General features: G+C 38.9%; 1 protein-coding gene across 1 annotated transcript in view; it reads right to left on the bottom strand.

Moving 5' to 3' along the window:
- LOC114550543 (deoxynucleoside triphosphate triphosphohydrolase SAMHD1-like) overlaps positions 1–16,722 on the bottom strand; it is a 17,351-nt gene extending 629 nt beyond the window's left edge. Inside the window, exons 1-15 of the mRNA XM_028571353.1 lie at positions 16,541–16,722; positions 16,191–16,306; positions 6,977–7,047; positions 5,433–5,606; positions 5,266–5,366; positions 4,966–5,080; positions 4,275–4,366; positions 4,022–4,137; positions 3,188–3,213; positions 2,499–2,606; positions 1,714–1,762; positions 1,212–1,345; positions 598–693; positions 352–456; positions 132–269 (exon numbers count right to left, since the gene is read on the bottom strand). Coding sequence (XP_028427154.1) covers positions 132–269; positions 352–456; positions 598–693; positions 1,212–1,345; positions 1,714–1,762; positions 2,499–2,606; positions 3,188–3,213; positions 4,022–4,137; positions 4,275–4,366; positions 4,966–5,080; positions 5,266–5,366; positions 5,433–5,606; positions 6,977–7,047; positions 16,191–16,306; positions 16,541–16,722 — 1,623 coding nt within the window. The remainder of the gene's footprint in view (positions 1–131; positions 270–351; positions 457–597; positions 694–1,211; positions 1,346–1,713; positions 1,763–2,498; positions 2,607–3,187; positions 3,214–4,021; positions 4,138–4,274; positions 4,367–4,965; positions 5,081–5,265; positions 5,367–5,432; positions 5,607–6,976; positions 7,048–16,190; positions 16,307–16,540) is intronic.
- Positions 16,723–17,314: the final 592 nt, after the last annotated feature.

Below are 17,314 nucleotides of genomic sequence, written 5' to 3' on the forward strand. Positions count from 1 at the left end.
AAATTGACATTTTCCCCTATTTTCTTAGATCTATAGACCAAATTCTCTTAGTTATTGTTTAATAGAACTTCCAGCCTGAGGGCCCCACAGAGTACTTGTCTTATATATAACAGCCTAGATCTAAATATTACCTGAGGGTTTGGCAAGCCCTTATCTTCACACCACTTGACCAAGTGCTTCCTGGAAGTCTCCACACTCTGCTTATCAGTCTTCTTACTGTAAACCCTGATCAGCTGCTCAGAAAAGCATGCTGGGAGAAGCTTGGACACCTGACAAGAATGACAGCAGCATAGAGTTGAGAATAATGACATAACAGAGGCTGCCTTAAGGAGTGATTGATTTAGTTCTGACCTGGTGTTCAGGGATGTTGAATGCTTTGTCAGGATTTCTCTTGTTGTAGAAATACACATTCTTGATGGGGTCCTTGTCTTTCATTCCATAGTCAAAAGTAGCGACCTGAACGAATAGAGGGAGAGGGAAGTCTGTTTTTATAAATTATACCAATGGTGGAAAGCAACATCTTACAAATTAAATGATAATCAACAAAGCTAAGATTTAAAAAAAAGTGAAGTAAAAGGAATTAAACTAAAAACTCACTAGAACTACAAAGTCCTCTGCTGTCAGGGTGACAACCCCATCATCTCCCTCAGGGACGGCTGCAGCTAATTCCTCTTTCCAACGACGTTTCCTCTCCTTGGGGAGGGAGGAGAAAGGGAGAGAAGAAGTGTGAGGGACATGAGATTTAAAATGTATTCAAATAGAGCTGTTGCAAAACTTTGTTTAGCGTGTATAAATCTTAAACACCAGAAAATGTGGACTAATGTGGTTGTTTTTACGATTAAGAAGTTTGTGCCAGCCTGCAGTCTAACTGACATTTGATCCTATAATTTTGTTCACACTGCTATCACATTCTCTGATCTTCATCATCTAATCTTGATCTTTTGTAGTAGCCCACATGAAATCCATGTACAATACCTCCAGAGGCACTGTAAAATAATAGAGAAAACAGAAGAAAAACAAAACAATGTGCACTTATCAACCACAAGATAACCATAACATCAAGCTCTGTTATATCAAAATCTAATCTTAACAATCATTTTCAATAGGCCTATCTGATGAGAATATTCAGTGTTATCATAGCCACGGTGAAATAGATAAGGTGTCAAAGAGAAGTTAAATGTAATACAGGCACACAGAGACATAGTTCATACCTCTGTGTGTTTCTCTGGTTGGGACTCTGACTCTGGAAATTCTGGGACGGTTCCAGAGATGGCTTCAGATAGAATCCGACATGCCTCAGCCGCCTCCCTAGTGAAGGGGTTGAGTACTGGTTCAAACTCATGATCTACAGGACAAACAAAGTCAAACACAAAGAAAAGGTCACCAAATCATTCATGGGGTTTCACAAATAAATAATTGACACTGTAAACTGAGATGCTCACAAAACTAAACAATATACATATGGGATGAAATTACTTTTCTTCATTATTATGTAATTATATAAAACTTTTGTTCCTTTATTCATGAAAGCTATCTCAATCTGGCATGCATATTTATCATTACAACTTTGTTACTTACAGAATTGGGTGCCATTCATCATTTATATGTACATAATTAAAAAGGGATGCCTTCGAAACTTCAGCAAGTGGCTTTTACTCCCAATGTACCATTTACTAAACACCTCCACCAAACACCAACAACAGCTTTTGTTACCATCCTGTCTGGCTTGATCCAATTCCTCTTTCCAACCGTTAATCTTCTCCTGAGGGAGGGAGGAGAAAAGGTGAGAGACATAAGATTTAAAATGCCTTCCATCTTGACAACTCACAGTAAAAGTACTTCCACATTACTTTGTTTTTCAATTATGGTCCACAGTTATGTCCACACTAAATAAGAGCTTTTCCAAAACTGTCTTCAGAGTGTATGAATCTTAAATCACCAGATATATGTAAATATCAACATCTATATTCTTGACTCTGGCTGTATTAAGGGAGCAGGAGGGGACTGGCAGGGTAACCAGCAGTGTCTGTAGTCCAGTCACAGACGGGACTCTAAGGCAGCAAAGTTAGAGGACAACTAGTCATCTCGATCTAGTCAGACAACGTAGTGACCATAAAAAGCAGAAGTTATTTAACAATTGTTTAACAAAATAAAAGACTATTTTTCATTGACTGTTTCACTGTGGGTAGGGGTCTCTATGAAAATGACCTGGAAAAGCTAATGTGGACGCAAGTCATTTTCACACAAAACTGTAGATGTAGTCCAAGCAACATTTGATCCTATGATTTTGTTCCCACTGCTATCACATCCTCAATGTAAAATAAAACAGTAACAAGCAATGTGAAATTATCAACCACTAGAGGAGCACAGCAGCTATGTTATATCAAAACCTGTTTTTGTAATATTCAGTGTTATCATAGCCTCAGTTAGAATATACAGTATAATGTGTCAAACAGAAGTGTGATGTAATACAGGTACACAAAGACATTAATGCACACCCTGGTCAGGACTTGTCTAGGCTTGGTTTCACCCAGAAACCTGTAGTGATCTCGAGAGATGATCCTTTTTAGAATCTCCTTTGCCTCAGCCAGCTTCTTTGTCTCATCCTGCTCCACGGAGGAAGAGTTGGGGACTTTTTCCTCATCCAGCTCGAGTATTTGTTCAAACACATGATCTACAGGACAAACCGAGTGAAAGACAGCTGAGTTAAAACCATACACTGTATAGACCAAACCAAAGAAAAGGTCACAAATTCATTCATAGTGTTTTACAAATAAATAATTGATTGTAAACAGAGACATAACTCAAAGAATTAAGCAATATAAATAGGCCTATACAATAGAATTACTTAATTAATTCTGTTCTTGAAAATGTATGATTATTCTAATAAATACTACTACCATAAAATTAATTTTAATTAATTTTGATAAAAGTTAGCTCAATCTGGCATGTATATCACCTATTATAACTTTCTTATTTCCAGGACCGGTTGTCATCTATTATTTAACACGTATCATGTAAATTATAAATAATGGACACCTTCAAAACTTCAGCAAGTTGCTTCTACTCCTTATTGATAAGATAAAATAAGATCAGAAAAACTTTATTGTCTGTCACAACTGACAGAAATTTTTCTTTGACAGGGCAGGCTCAACTGACATAAAATACATAAGAATATGAAAGATACATATAGAAAGAGGATAAAAACATTGCCTGTGCAGACGTGCAAAATGCAAAAACGGTGCAAGAAGAAGCCTGAGTGGAGCTGTTGGATGATGTCTATGTTTGGCTGTTCAGTGTGCTGATGGCAGTGGGAATGAAGGAGTTTTATATATGTTTTTCCTGAGACTAATGGGATCTATAGTGTCGACCTGATGGCAGTAACTGAAAGGATGGGTGAAGGAGGTGTTTGATCATAGTGGCTTTCCTGAGTACTGTCCAGGTGTGAAGTTCTGTTAGGGGGGTTGTGGGGGAGCCTATTATCTTGCTGGCTTGATTTGTGATTTGTGATTATTTGTTAAATCAAATAGCCCAATTATAGCTAACTAAAAGTAATTAGGAACAGAAAGTTAAGGATTTCTCCACGTTCTAAAGCGACATGCATGGAGCTACAGTAAAAGCATTGCTAGCATGTAGAGTTTGGAGGGTTGTGTCTTTTATTTAGCCTTTAGGATATATCCTTACCTTTTCCAAAATGTTCCTTATTATATTTCAGGACTAACTAGCTCTACACTGCAATACTGTTTCTACGTCTTCATATATAGATGATTAAAACTTGACAAAAATATCCTATTATGGTCGACTGAGGTAGGTTTTGATGTATAGTTCTTTTGCTCCTTGCTAACCCATTTGTATGCTAGCATCACCAAAACTAGTGTGCTTTCTGCCGAACTAGTACAACTGTGGCCTCAATAGTTGATCTCCTTGTGTGCAGGTAAGCAATCAAAATCCTTAGAATAATTCAGAAAAATGTTTTTAATGTTAAAACACAAGCTCACAGCACACAGTGGTATCTACAGACCTGTCAGCTTGGTGTAGGCCTCCATGTCATCTTTGGCTGTAGAGAGAGTGAACTCTTTCCCTCTTGAGCCTTTAATCTTGATATGCCCGTCTGCTTCTAAAAAGGCCTCTGCGATCCTGGATGACCATACCCAACATATTATCACTTTTATGCATACTACACAATAGAGTGAGTTATGAAGCAAATGAAATAAGCTGCATCAGAAGAAGCTAATTGTTGTTAGAGACCCAACGTGGGAAGGTTAGCTACTCACATATGCTCTATGATCTTGTTCACTCTGTGCTGGTAGGCTCTTCTGTGGAGACAGTTCCTGGTGTAGAACATGTGATACAGATTGCCCACCTCCTGTTTAGAGGATTGTCTATAGTTTAGTCATAACTAATAAGGCAAGGCAGCTTTATTTATTCAGCACATTTCAACAACAAGACAATTCAAAATGCTTTACATAAAACATTTACGGTGGCTGACAGGGGACAAATGTACTGCAACTTAATGAAATACAAGCAAATCAAGCTGTTCCACTTAGTGCTCCTCCTAGAAGCCTGGAGAACTTCCCTTGTGTAAACTAGATGCAGCTTTTTTTTAGTTGCATTTGTTTTTGGGATTTTCTGCTTTTCTTTTGGCATCGTTTCTGTATTTGCAGCCTGTTTGTGTATTTGGTTGTATTGTGTTTGCTAAATGCTGCGCATGTGTTGTCAAATTAATGAAGATGTTTTCTTAATTTGCTTGTGTCTTGTCTATTTGCGTGTGTTTCATTAAGTTGTAGTGTGTTTGCCCCTGTCGGCCACCGTAAACATTAATGAGCAGTTAAAATAATTAAAAACCTTTATTAAAGAGAATATAAAATATAATAGAATAAGACAGGTATAGAATAAAAGCATGAAGATAAGATGATGCTGTTTTAAAATTGGATTTAATAAAATCAGGAGTAACGATGTCAGCACCTTGTCTCTACTGCAGATGTGATTCAGCCCGTCTTTTTCCACTTTAATCACTCTGGCAAACTGTATGAAGCGGAGATGGTCAAAGTTGTTCTTCATGCCCAGGTGGTAGCAGTCCCTGAGAAGAGACAGAGTGAAGAAATGGGTAATGGACTTCTTACTTTAAACTAATCAAAGATACCTGGAGGATGCTACATATTGTTAAAATAATCAGGAGATTATTATACATGTTCAGGAGAAAATAATCCATAGTAGTTAATCACTCTGCATCAAGCTCTACAGTAGCTGTTCAACAAGCCCCACCTGGCAAAGTAGTCAAACTTGTCCACATCAATGCCATTGGTTTTGTTGGCCACGATTTCAAACAGGAAGAATTTGTCCTCTGTCCGACCAATCTCTGACCACTGTGGAGATGAGAGCATATTAATGGCATTACAATCAATGATGATGATGATACTGACTGATTTCACTAAATTTACACAGGCAGGACTGACCTGGACTGGTTTACGGTCCTTCAGTCCTTCAATCATCGCTTTGATGAAATCCATGTCCTCGGGCAGAATCAGACCATGGTCCTCCATCTCCAGCTCCAGATTATTAGATTCCACCAGATGGTCAAACATCTCTACAGAGGCTTCTTCATGCTACAAGATACACATGATTAATGTTATTATGAGACTTTAATAAAAATACACAAAGAAGTAAAGAAAGTAAAAAAAAATAAGAAAAAAGCTCTTATGATCCTCTGCTATTCTGCCTGTTTTGCCCTTTTTTCCACGTCAGCCTGTTTAGCCTTTTCTCCTCAATTGAACTGGAGATGGAGTAGTGAAACAGAAAAGACTTCTCATGATCCTCTCAAGCCTGAGCCGTGTTGGTCCAAGGTTCTTCTGGCTGAAAGAACCAGACCGTCTGACACTGAACCAGCAGAGACCCAGAACCTCTCTCTTCTCTCCTGTGTGAGCCCAACTTCTGCCTAAACACTGAACATTCTGCTGTTCACAGCCTCTAGGTACCATGAGTACATGCAATTATAGTGGTACCAAATATATTAATTATTATTATTTAATCTTTTAATTTAATTTTATATTAAAGTGTGCATACCACCAACCCTCCATAGATTTGGTTTCTACAAAAGACTAATGATACACATACATATAACAATAAACACAAGAATACTCATTTAATGTTAACCTACATTTTATTTATCACTGCACATGAATAATATCGCAAAATACCAGGAATGCCACGGCTAATTGTACTTAAAGGAATAGTTTGATATTTTATGAAATAAAACAAGATACAGAATTTGAATTACTGAACTGGTAGGCAGGTTTTGTTACTATTGGACAGAGCCAGGCTAGCTGTTTCTATTGGCTTCCAGTCTTTATGCTAAGCTAAGATACTGGCTGATGGCAGTGTTGGGGAAGCTATTTTCAAAGCTTTGCAAGCTCCCAATTACTTCACACTGGAAGAAGTTGGACTCCAGCAAAGCTAGGGAGAAATCTAGTTAACTAAAGTCAATTAAACTACTTTGTAAAAACAGAAGAGACATTGACAATGTACATGTAATACAAAACTTTACAAAATATAAACCAGGTCATGTTCAAGTTCAGTTTTACAAGTTGTATTATTAATATTTATTTGTTATGTATTTTCAGGTCTATTTTTGTTTTATTACATTCATCTATTTATCTTCATTATTATTACCACAATTATTCCATCCCACCCTACTAAGGTTCACTGAACATGGAAAAAACAAGGACTGAGGTATGTGCTGGCACAGATCAACGATTAATTTGATTAATGATTAAATAATTTTTCATTTTGGCTCACAAACAAACAAGCCAGCACTACATTACATTGGCTCTTTTGTTTTGCTGCAACCTTGACTGCTAAACACAAACCTGTTGTTCATGTCTTTGCTAATTAGTTCCTGTTTGTTTTCAAATGATTTTCTATCTTGCTGGTGGGTTATTATATCACACATCAGACAACAAAAATAATCATTTCTTACCTTCCACTCATTTTCTGGTTGTACTTTGGGTATGAACATGTTATCATACAGATTGGAAAAGGGTCCATGTCCTAGATATGGAGAAATAAATATGAATGAACCTAATGATGATTGTATGCAAAGTGAACTGAGGTAAACTGTGAAGTGAACCGTATGTAGATCTAGTATATCTTACAGGCCTGTTTTGTGTTTTCTGTTGATGCAAATTCAACATTTCTTCCATGTTTGTTTGTTGTCATTTTCTCAGCATAATGGAAGTCATGCCAAAAGTCATGGCGTTAAAAAAATACTCCCCAATTTTGCAAAGTAAATTTTAACAGAATTTCGGTCCGTCTGCCGCTGCAGGACCTGGAGCTCACCGCCAGTGTTTCAGTTTGACTGTTAAAAAGTGTTTAGATAATTAAAATGTATTTATTTAGAAGCGGGCTGGTTGGTTAGTTCAACACAGTCTCATTCCCTACTCGTCAAATGTATGACGCATGGTCAAGGACCCTGGCGTCAAGTTTCAACGAAATAGGGGTACCCTTGGCGTTATTTTTCGACGAGGGGGTCCGTCAGATAGACATTCATGTTATTCCCTCACCGTCGGATATCGACGAAAGAAAAAAACACGCCCCCCGCCCCTTAACTCGAAATCTGTGACAGTTATTGGTATTTTTAGCCCAATAACCGCTGTTTTAATCAACATTATTCACAACATAGTATCATGGTTTATATGTATTTCTTTTTATGTTATTATTTCGGTATATTTCGCCAGGGAAACTGGATTGCTTTTTTTTGTTGATTTATATTTTTAAACTATAATGCTACATCTATCAACATTTATTTAGATGTTATCATGGTATTCATTTCTTTACTTTAATAATATTATTTCGGTCTTATTACCGGTGAAATATTACAGTATATGCTGTAATACAGAACATTACGATATGATCCGAGCAGGAAGCATTCAAAGCCGATAGGCCTATCCTACAATGCAATGCGGCCATTCATTTCAAAGAATCGGGCAGCGATCAGCTGGTCTTTAACGCCAGGATCGCTTCAATATACATATATACAGTCAGTGGTCAGTATCACTTCAATATACATATATACAGTCAGTGATTGTGTCACCAGCAACAACACGTTGCTCAGTTTTGTTCCAGTAAGTTATGAACCATAATAACGTTTAAACGAAACCGCCGGAAAACTCCGAAGTGACGTAGTACCCTTCGGGCGGATCTGAAGATAAAAATATATAGGCCTAACATTCGTAATATTAATGTTTTTTCTAATGTTGTATTTGAGGAGTTAAACAATAAAGATAGTTATAATATTAAAATACAGTTTCATGTATTTGTCTACGTTTAAACGAATCCGCGAAGTGAGCGTGGTCTGTGAAAGAATGTTCCACGTTATGCGTGAGAATTTACACAATAAAATACTAATAATGAAAAAATTGTGTTTTATATTTAGCACTTTGATTTGCCTTATATATACACTATATAAAAACCTACAGTTGAGTGTTTAGAAATACAGCCTAATGGCTTGTTTGACTAATTTGCATTTGTTTTGAATTGTACTGTTGTGAAAAAAAATAAACTATATACAAAGAGAAGCATTTTTTATTTTATTTTCCATACATAGTTATTTAAAAAACGCAATTCTCTAATTTTGCAGTTGATGAATATTAATAGCAAAGACTAAAGGGGTAAAACATGAGTATATTTATGTGTGGGACTTAGTGATTTAAAATCACACTGCATTATAGTTGTTTTAAATAAATTACTTTTTTGAAATATCAATTTATGGTAGGCCTAACATATTCATTATTATATTCAGAAGATGATCCTCATATCAATCACCGTGGTTACAGCTTGTAGCCATCCTAACCTTTGTAGCCTTTACTGAGACTACCTGTTCAAAATTAAGAAGGGACTAGTTTTAAGAAGCATTTTCAGGAAATTAAAAGGATAAGCAGATTGTTACCGAGGTTTTTGTTCACTGAGTAAGATGTATATAGCTTTGTTTGGGTATGTATACATATACAACATGTGTTTTGGCATTTTTGGCACACTTCTACCTCAGCACTACTGCACAAAGACAAAACTCACACATCTCATTCAACCATTTCACAAGCTGAGAAAAGGGTCATGACATGGGTCAGAGCAGTGGTTCCCAACCTTTTTCCTTGGTGCCCCCCACTCATGTCTAAGAAAAGCTGACCCCCCTCCCTTTGAAACTGAAGTTGAGGTAACTCTGGAGATAGAGCTGGGTCAGAGGATATTAGAGGTCATAAATGATGAACCAATCCATCGGCTCTGCTCCTATAGGCCCAATGGTGTTCATATGGACAACATGCACCTTTGGCTGGAAGGCCCGTGTTGAAAGTGTGTGTTATCATTTAGAGCAGACGCCCACGGTGAATCAGATGGTTTATGTTATACAAGGCTGCATTACAGAGAATTTTATTATGACTCTCATGAAGGTTGTGTAGAGGAATAGAAACCAGTCTCTCCAGGCAAGCACACAGAATATGGTCTGCTCTATCTTTATTCTCCATGCCAAGTATGAGCTCTTATCCTCTGGCAGAAGATATGGGTAAACTTAACATTTCTAAACTATAAAAACATTGATGATGATATAGGCCTAATTCGGACCTACCTCAATTAAAACTTTAAATAATGTTGCTTGAGATTGAGGGTGTGCAATAGCTTCATGATAGAAGCATGGTTGTGTTGCTCTTGTCACTGTTTGTGAAAGATGAGCAATAGATTGTTGCTGTGTGATGTGCTTCAGTCTAGACTATATCACTTAGTTCATGTTGTTTTTTATTTTAAGTATGTCAGCTGTATGATAAAACAATATGTCAAGTGTTATTTGTGAAGCATTTGAACTCAAGGCAAATATACCTCTGGGGACAATAAAGTATCTCCTGCTAAGTGGTCTCCATGATGTGTAAAAATTAAAACGTTGTCGTAGGACTATAGCAAACACATCGTTGGAAAGGTCTCAACCTGGAGAGTAACATATGTCAGTCTGAAGAGGATACATTACTCCTGCTTTGAAATATTGACCTCTGAACCTTGAACCCAGTACATGTATGAAGGCCTGTCATTTAGCAACAGAAGGTTCTACACACATAAAACCAGCTGTTATAGAAAGCTCTGGACCTCAGCTGTCATGTAGATATGGTCACCAAATTACCTACTGTAAGCACTGTCAAATATGGTAATAAGCTATTTTCACCTATTTAACGATTCGATTTTTAAAATCTGATGACACCAGTGTGTTCTCCATCCCAAAAAACCCCAGGGTGTATCCAAAATTATACACTGCCAACTTCTACTTATGAGAAATATACCAATATACTTTAAAACTACAACCCCCATAATAAACGCCACAGAATCTGTTACAAAGCTTGAGCACTTGTAGTTCTTCCGGGTGGTTGGGGGACTCGTTCGCTCCTCTTTCTGTTGTCTGCCGTGAAATGGCTTGATTCCATTTCAGATTGAGGCCATGCCGCCGGCCGCCGAGCACCTAATATATGAGACAAATACATGAAACTGTATTTTATTATTATAACTATCTTTATTGTTTAACTCCTCAAATACAACGTTAGAAAAAAACATCAATATTACGAATATTATATATTTTTATCTTCGTATCCGCTGAGCGGGACGTACTACGTCACTTCCGGAGTTTTCCGCGGATTCGTTTAAACGTTATTATGGTTCATAACTTACAGGAACAAAACTGAGCAACGTGTTGTTGCTGGTGACACAATCACTGACTGTATATATGTATATTGAAGTGATACTGACCACTGACTGTATATATGTATATTGAAGCAATCCTGGCGTTAAAGACCAGCTGATCGCTGCCCGATTCTTTGAAATGAATGGCCGCATTGCATTGGGGGATAGGCCTATCGGCTTTGAATGCGTCCTGCTCGGATCATATCGTAATGTTCTGTATTACAGCATATACTGTAATTTTTCACCGGTAATAAGACCGAAATAATATTATTAAAGTAAAGAAATGAATACCATGATAACATCTAAATAAATGTTGATAGATGTAGCATTATAGTTTAAAAAATATAAATCAACAAAAAAGCAATCCAGCTTCCCTGGCCGAAATATACCGAAATAATAACATAAAAAGAAATACATATAAACCATGATTATATCTCGTGAATAATGTTGATTAAAACAGCGGTTATTGGGCTAAAAATACCAATAACTGTCACAGATTTCGAGTAAAGGGGCGGGGGGCGTGTTTTTTCTTTCGTCGATATCCGACGGTGAGGGAATAACATGAATGTCTATCTGACGGACCCCCTCGTCGAAAAAGCACGCCAAGGGTACCCCTATTTCGTTGAAACTTGACGCCAGGGTCCTTGACCATGCGTCATACATTTGACGAGTAGGGAGTGAGACTGTGTTGGTTAGTTAGCTAATGCTAGCTTGCTATTCCACCAAGCTTCCATGCTACATAAATAAGCCGGACAGAGTTGTCTCTCATCTGGTGATAGAAACACTGCTTCCCCGTTCTGTTGGCTCAGAGCTCCACAGTCTAAGTCCACAGGTACAGATTAGTTTTGCACCAAATGTATCACCAAAAGTGTTGCAAAAGTCAAGGCGCGCAGATTCCCCACTTGGTGATGCGAGAGAGCACATATGTGAGGTTGCAGTGACAGTGCTTTAAAAACAATCAACAGTATTTTAAATTGTATCCTAGACTGGACTGGAAGCCAGTGCAAGGAGGCTAGGACAGGTGTAATGTGTTCACGCTTTTTTGTATTCGTGAGCAGACTAGCCGCTGCATTTTGGACCATCTGAAGCCGTACCACTGAGGTCAGAGGGAGACCAAAGTAGAGAGAGTTACAATAGTCTAAGCGGATATTTGTTTCTCCAGGTTAAGATGGGAGTCTAAAATAACACCCAAGGTACGTGCATGGGGTTTAACATAGGGGGCAAGGTGACCAAGGTCGGCAGGGATGGCAGTTTTGGATTTTGAAGGAACAAAGACAATAACATTGAAATTGTTAGCCATCCAGATTTTAATTTCATTCCAACAGTCTAAAAGAGGCTGCATGGAGTTGCTGGATTTAAGTGGAATGTACAGTTGGGATAACCTGACTCCGCCAGATGGATTGCTTCGCATTTGCTCGGCATATCCATCTGGGAACTTTCCGTTGGAGAACTTTTGGGAAGGGGCGGAAATACTGGTTAGCTGATTGGATGAACCATCTGTTTATCACCTATGTTGGTGATAGACGGGCCAAATCAACCAATCAGATCCACGAAGCGTATGAAAATACAACCACAAGCCCGCCCCTGCAGACAAAGCATGGCTCGTTAGCTCAGCATGCAAGCAACATGTCGGTAAAGGAGATTTGCCATTTGTGTAACGAGAATTTAGGAATTAAAGGCACCATTTCAGGTTCCCGGACCATATTCCAAAAGAAGGATCCAAGAGAAAAAAAGCATTAGCGAGCGGCTAACAGAATTAGGGCTACCGCTGTCTGAAAATACTGGTTAGCTGATTGGATAAACCATCTGTCTATCACCACCTAACCCACCTCAAAACAAACGCTGATTGGCCCAGTCGTTTGGCTAACGGCTCCAAATTTTCTCTACCTCAAGATGCCAGACTGATCTGCGAGTGGAAAACTGGAGCTCGCGAGATCAGGACGGTCTCACGAGGCTACAGTTGGGAGTCATCTGCATAGAAATGGAATGAGATATTAAATTTTCTGATGATGTTACCTAAGGGGAGCATATAAAGGCTGAAGAGTACTGGACCCAGAATGGATCCCTGAGGGACACCATAAGACACATGGGCAAGGGATGAGGAGTACTGGCCTATGGATACTGAGAAAGATCTTTGGTGGAGGTAGGAGTGAAACCAGCTTAGAGCTGTACCCTTAATGCCAACCCACTGTTCGAGACGCTCTAGTAGTGTACCATGGTCTACAGTGTCAAATTCAGCGCTAAGATCCAACAAGACCAGAATGGCATTATCACCTGAGTCAAGAGTGAGCAAGAGGTCATTTGTCACCTTTAACAGGGCTATCTCAGTGCTGTGAAGGGCTTTGAACCCAGATTGAAATGGCTCTAGGATCTCTGTGGAGTTGAGGTATGGAAGCAGCTGCGTTAACACCACCTTCTCCAAAGTTTTTGAGATAAATGGCAGTTTAGATATAGGCAGGAAGTTATTATGACACTTTGCATCTAGTTTATGTTTCTTTAGCATAGGCTGGACAACCGCATGCTTGAAACATGTAGGAACAGTGCCGGTGGCAAGACAGGAGTTAGGAATAAATTGAATAGCCGCACCAACAGCATCAAAAGCATCTTTGATAATCTGTGAGGGGATGGGATCGTGTGGGGCTGTTGATGGTTTCATGTGCTTTACAATGTCCCATAGTTCAGTGTAGGACACTGCTTGGAGTTGGTCAAAGGTAGCTGTTGCGATGGGGAAATATGGTGGGGTGTCAGATACAACAGGAGTGAACTGTGCTCTGATCTGGTCAAAAAAGAACTCTTCACAGCTATTGGTGGATGCCTCGACCTCTGGAGAGACTTGGGGGTTAACTATTGAGTTTATGGTATTAAATAAAATTCTAAGGCAATGGGAATGTTCAGCTATAATGTCTGAGAAATGCTTAGCCCTGGCTTTTTTTGATGCAGCTTGGAAATTGACCAGGGAATTTCTGAATATTTCTAAAGAAACTAGGAGGTGATCTTTTTTCCACTTACGCTCCGCTCTTCGACAAATCTGCCTGAGATGGCGGGTGGAATCATCAAAGCCACTGTTGGGATTTAAAATTAGGGCGTTTTAGTTTTAGAGGGGCCCCAGTATCAAGGATAGCTGAGCAAGATGTGTTGAAGGAGGATATTAGCTCATCAGGGCTCAAGAGGTGATCATGGGCAGTGATAACATTTCCCAAATAGCATTCAGCGAACTCATTTGCAGTGGAAGAGTTAATATGACGAGCGTAGTGGCCAGAAGATCTGGCTGTATACAGTGAGTTAAATAGTTTAACATTGAACATAATAGGCATATGGTCAGAGAAGGATGCATCCTCAATGCTTATGTTATCAATGGAAAATCCGTGGGATAAAATCAAATCAAGAGTGTGCCCCTGAACATCGGTCGCCTGATTTATGTGCTGGAGGAGGCCAAATGACTCCATTACATGGCAAAACTCACTAACCAAGGGTTTACCTGGGCAACAGACATGAATATTAAAATCACCCAAAATCAACAAACAGTCATAGGATGTTGCATAGTGAGACAGAAAGTCTGAGAAATCTTTTATAAAATGTTTGTCTGATTTGGGAGGCCTGTAAAGTGAACACCAATGATGTAGTAGCAGTTTCTACTTTTACGCATTGTACTTCAAAGGAAGAAAAGGTCTCAGCAGAGAGTGTTTGTACCTTTTTATTTTTAAAGATCAAAGCCATTCCTCCACCTCTTCCTGACCTCCTCGGAGTACTTATGAATGAACAGTTTGTAGGACAAAGTTTGCCAAAGACAGATGTCTCACCAGCACCGGAGCCAATCCATGTCTCCGTTAAAAATAGCATGTCCAGATCACGTTTGGTAAAAAAGTCGTTTAAAATGAAGAGTTGATGAACGTCGGGTGACATCTGGAGTGTGGGCCAAGGCGCCCAGTGGATTGTAGCTCTAAAGAGTTCCGTAGCCGGTGGAAATTGGGGGTTAGACAACTAGCAACTGCCGCTCGGCGTCATGGAGCTCGTAGCCAGCCAGTGTCACATGACCACCTGGTGTCACGTGACAAGCCGGTGGCCTCCTAATTTTGTAGGAGACATACACACCTGTTCATGAGAATGTATTGCAAATTCACATGCTGCCTCTCCACCCCTCTCGTGGACTCATGCACTCCTTTCTGTTTGTTCTCAATTTACACAGCCAGAACTGTGTAGGAACACCAGGGTTTTTTTTCAGTGCGCACAGAAAATAGAAAGCTAGGTGACCGTGAGAAGATATTAACCTTGAATGCCTGCCATAAACCTTACCATCACTGTAGATCAGCACTGTTTGTTCGTGCATAGCTTCTCCTTCATTTTATATAGATGTTTGTTTTAGATTAAGTTTATTGTCATTCATACTATTTCACAGGGTAAGTGCACAACAGAACCATGTTATGTTGCATCCGGCTAACAAATGTAATGAAAAAAATGTTAACAAGAGTAAAAATAGAAACCCATCTAAACATAGACATAGTATAATGCACACAGGATAAATGATGAAAACTGAATTTTAATTACACCGAGTAATAACCATTTAAAACTAGAGCCGGGACTTTAACGCGTTAATTAAGATTAATTAATTACAGACTTTAATGCGTTAATTAATTACACAAAAAATAACGCATGAATGTATATACGCATTTTAATCACACTTATTTTTGCACCGTGGGACGTTTCTCACTGGATGAGTTTCGGCGGACCGATTATACTGGAGCACCAACTAGTGTTCATGACTTCAGACAACAACAAACCACAGTGAACATGAACGAAGAAGCTGACGAGACCGCTTTGGTTGGCCCCGTGGATGGGACATTTTGTTATAAAAAACGAAAGGATGGAAGCGTCGATTAGAGCATGGTTGTGTGCATGCTATGCAACAAGGAATTCTCATATCACCGCAGCACATCGAGCCTCAAGTATCACCTCGACTCAAAACATTTAGCAGCTAGCGTGGACGTTAGCCCGACTCCGAGTACAAGGACCCACACCCAACCTACACTCCACCAGATGACTGGTTTAAGGACCAGGGTAACTAAGTCTGAATGTACTTGAAAGTATTGTGTTTTACTTAAAAAAAACATAGTTTACAGAAGGTCTACCTACCTATAGGCTACCTGAATTTCTGAAATGTACTATATTTCTAAATATGCTATCGCTACACTTAATGGCAAAAATTGCACTGGTCTGCTGGACTTGGTTGAACAAAAATAAACAATATTGTTGCTTAAGCTTATGTATTCAGTCATTATTCAATGGTATACTAAAAATCCATGTGAAAAAAATTACTTCTCACTGTTCTCAGGTCAAATATTTATGGAATTAAAATGCGATTAATTTCGATTAATTAATTACAAAGCCTGTAATTAATTAGATTAATTTTTTTAATCGAGTCCCGGCCCTATTTAAAACATATGACATGATGTTATAGTGAAAAGGTGTGTATCACTCACCCAGGTCATGGCAGAGACCAGCAATCTTCACACAAAGGACGTCTCTGTCATCGATGTCGAGTTCCGGCTGCCTTGTACGCAGAGCTTCAACAAGTTGACCTGCCAAGTGCGCCACCCTTTATCATCAGACACAATACACAACAATAAAAAACTCATGAAACAATTACCACACAAGTATTCTGCTAAAAAATGGAATTATGAACTTGTATTATACCTGTACTGATGTATGCAATGTGTTTACTTTGGTTTTATTGATGTTATTGGTACTTTACTGCAAACTAGTCTTAAATTAATTTAGATTGTGAATACCTTAAGATAAAAACTATTTATCTGATACCATACCAACATACCCAATGGAGTGTTCAAAGCGGTTGTGGGATGCTCCAGGGTAAACAAAGTAGACCCCTCCAAGCTGCTTGATGTTTCTCAGTCTCTGGAACTGAGGTGTGTCGATGATTTTGATGAGAAGTGGGTGTAACTCCACCGTCCCGTGGATGGGATCATTAAACACCTGACAGAACACATAGAACATAAACTCAATCCAATGATGACCCAAAAGAGTCCCAGTAAACCCAGCTCCAGTTCTCCTGAGGGTAGCTGTGATCTAGCTAGAGAATGAGAATAGGGAAATGTTCTTGCATGAGGCCCAATGAGCCCAAACATTAATTCAAATCCCAAAGGAATAACATGCTGATGGGACCAATAAGGAGCAGGTAAAACTGTGACATCGTCTATTTACCCAAAAGTTTACCAGTAAAAAAACTCCTGAGTGATCAGTGAACTAGTTTTCCTTCATTTTTTCATACTGCAATCTTCCTCATCTTCATTGTCCGTGCCTCTGACGTCTCATCATCTTTTGATGTAGACCGGCAATAGATTCAACAAAAGATGGTAAACATATACAATCTTGACTTAGTGATTGTGTAGGTTTGCTGTCTATTCTATAAGCTCTTCAGCTTCCCTGTTTAGTCTTCCTCATCTCTCCAGTCCTGAAAATGTAGTGTGATGTACGGTTAGGCTCGATATCTTACCTTCCTATGGTCCATCTTCAATTTCTTCTGTGGCGTTTCAGAGCTGTCAGACATTGTATCTGCGTCTAACCAATGTTAGGACACACGTTGATG

Source organism: Perca flavescens, chromosome 23 (assembly GCF_004354835.1).
Source record: "Perca flavescens isolate YP-PL-M2 chromosome 23, PFLA_1.0, whole genome shotgun sequence".
NCBI lineage: Eukaryota > Metazoa > Chordata > Actinopteri > Perciformes > Percidae > Perca > Perca flavescens.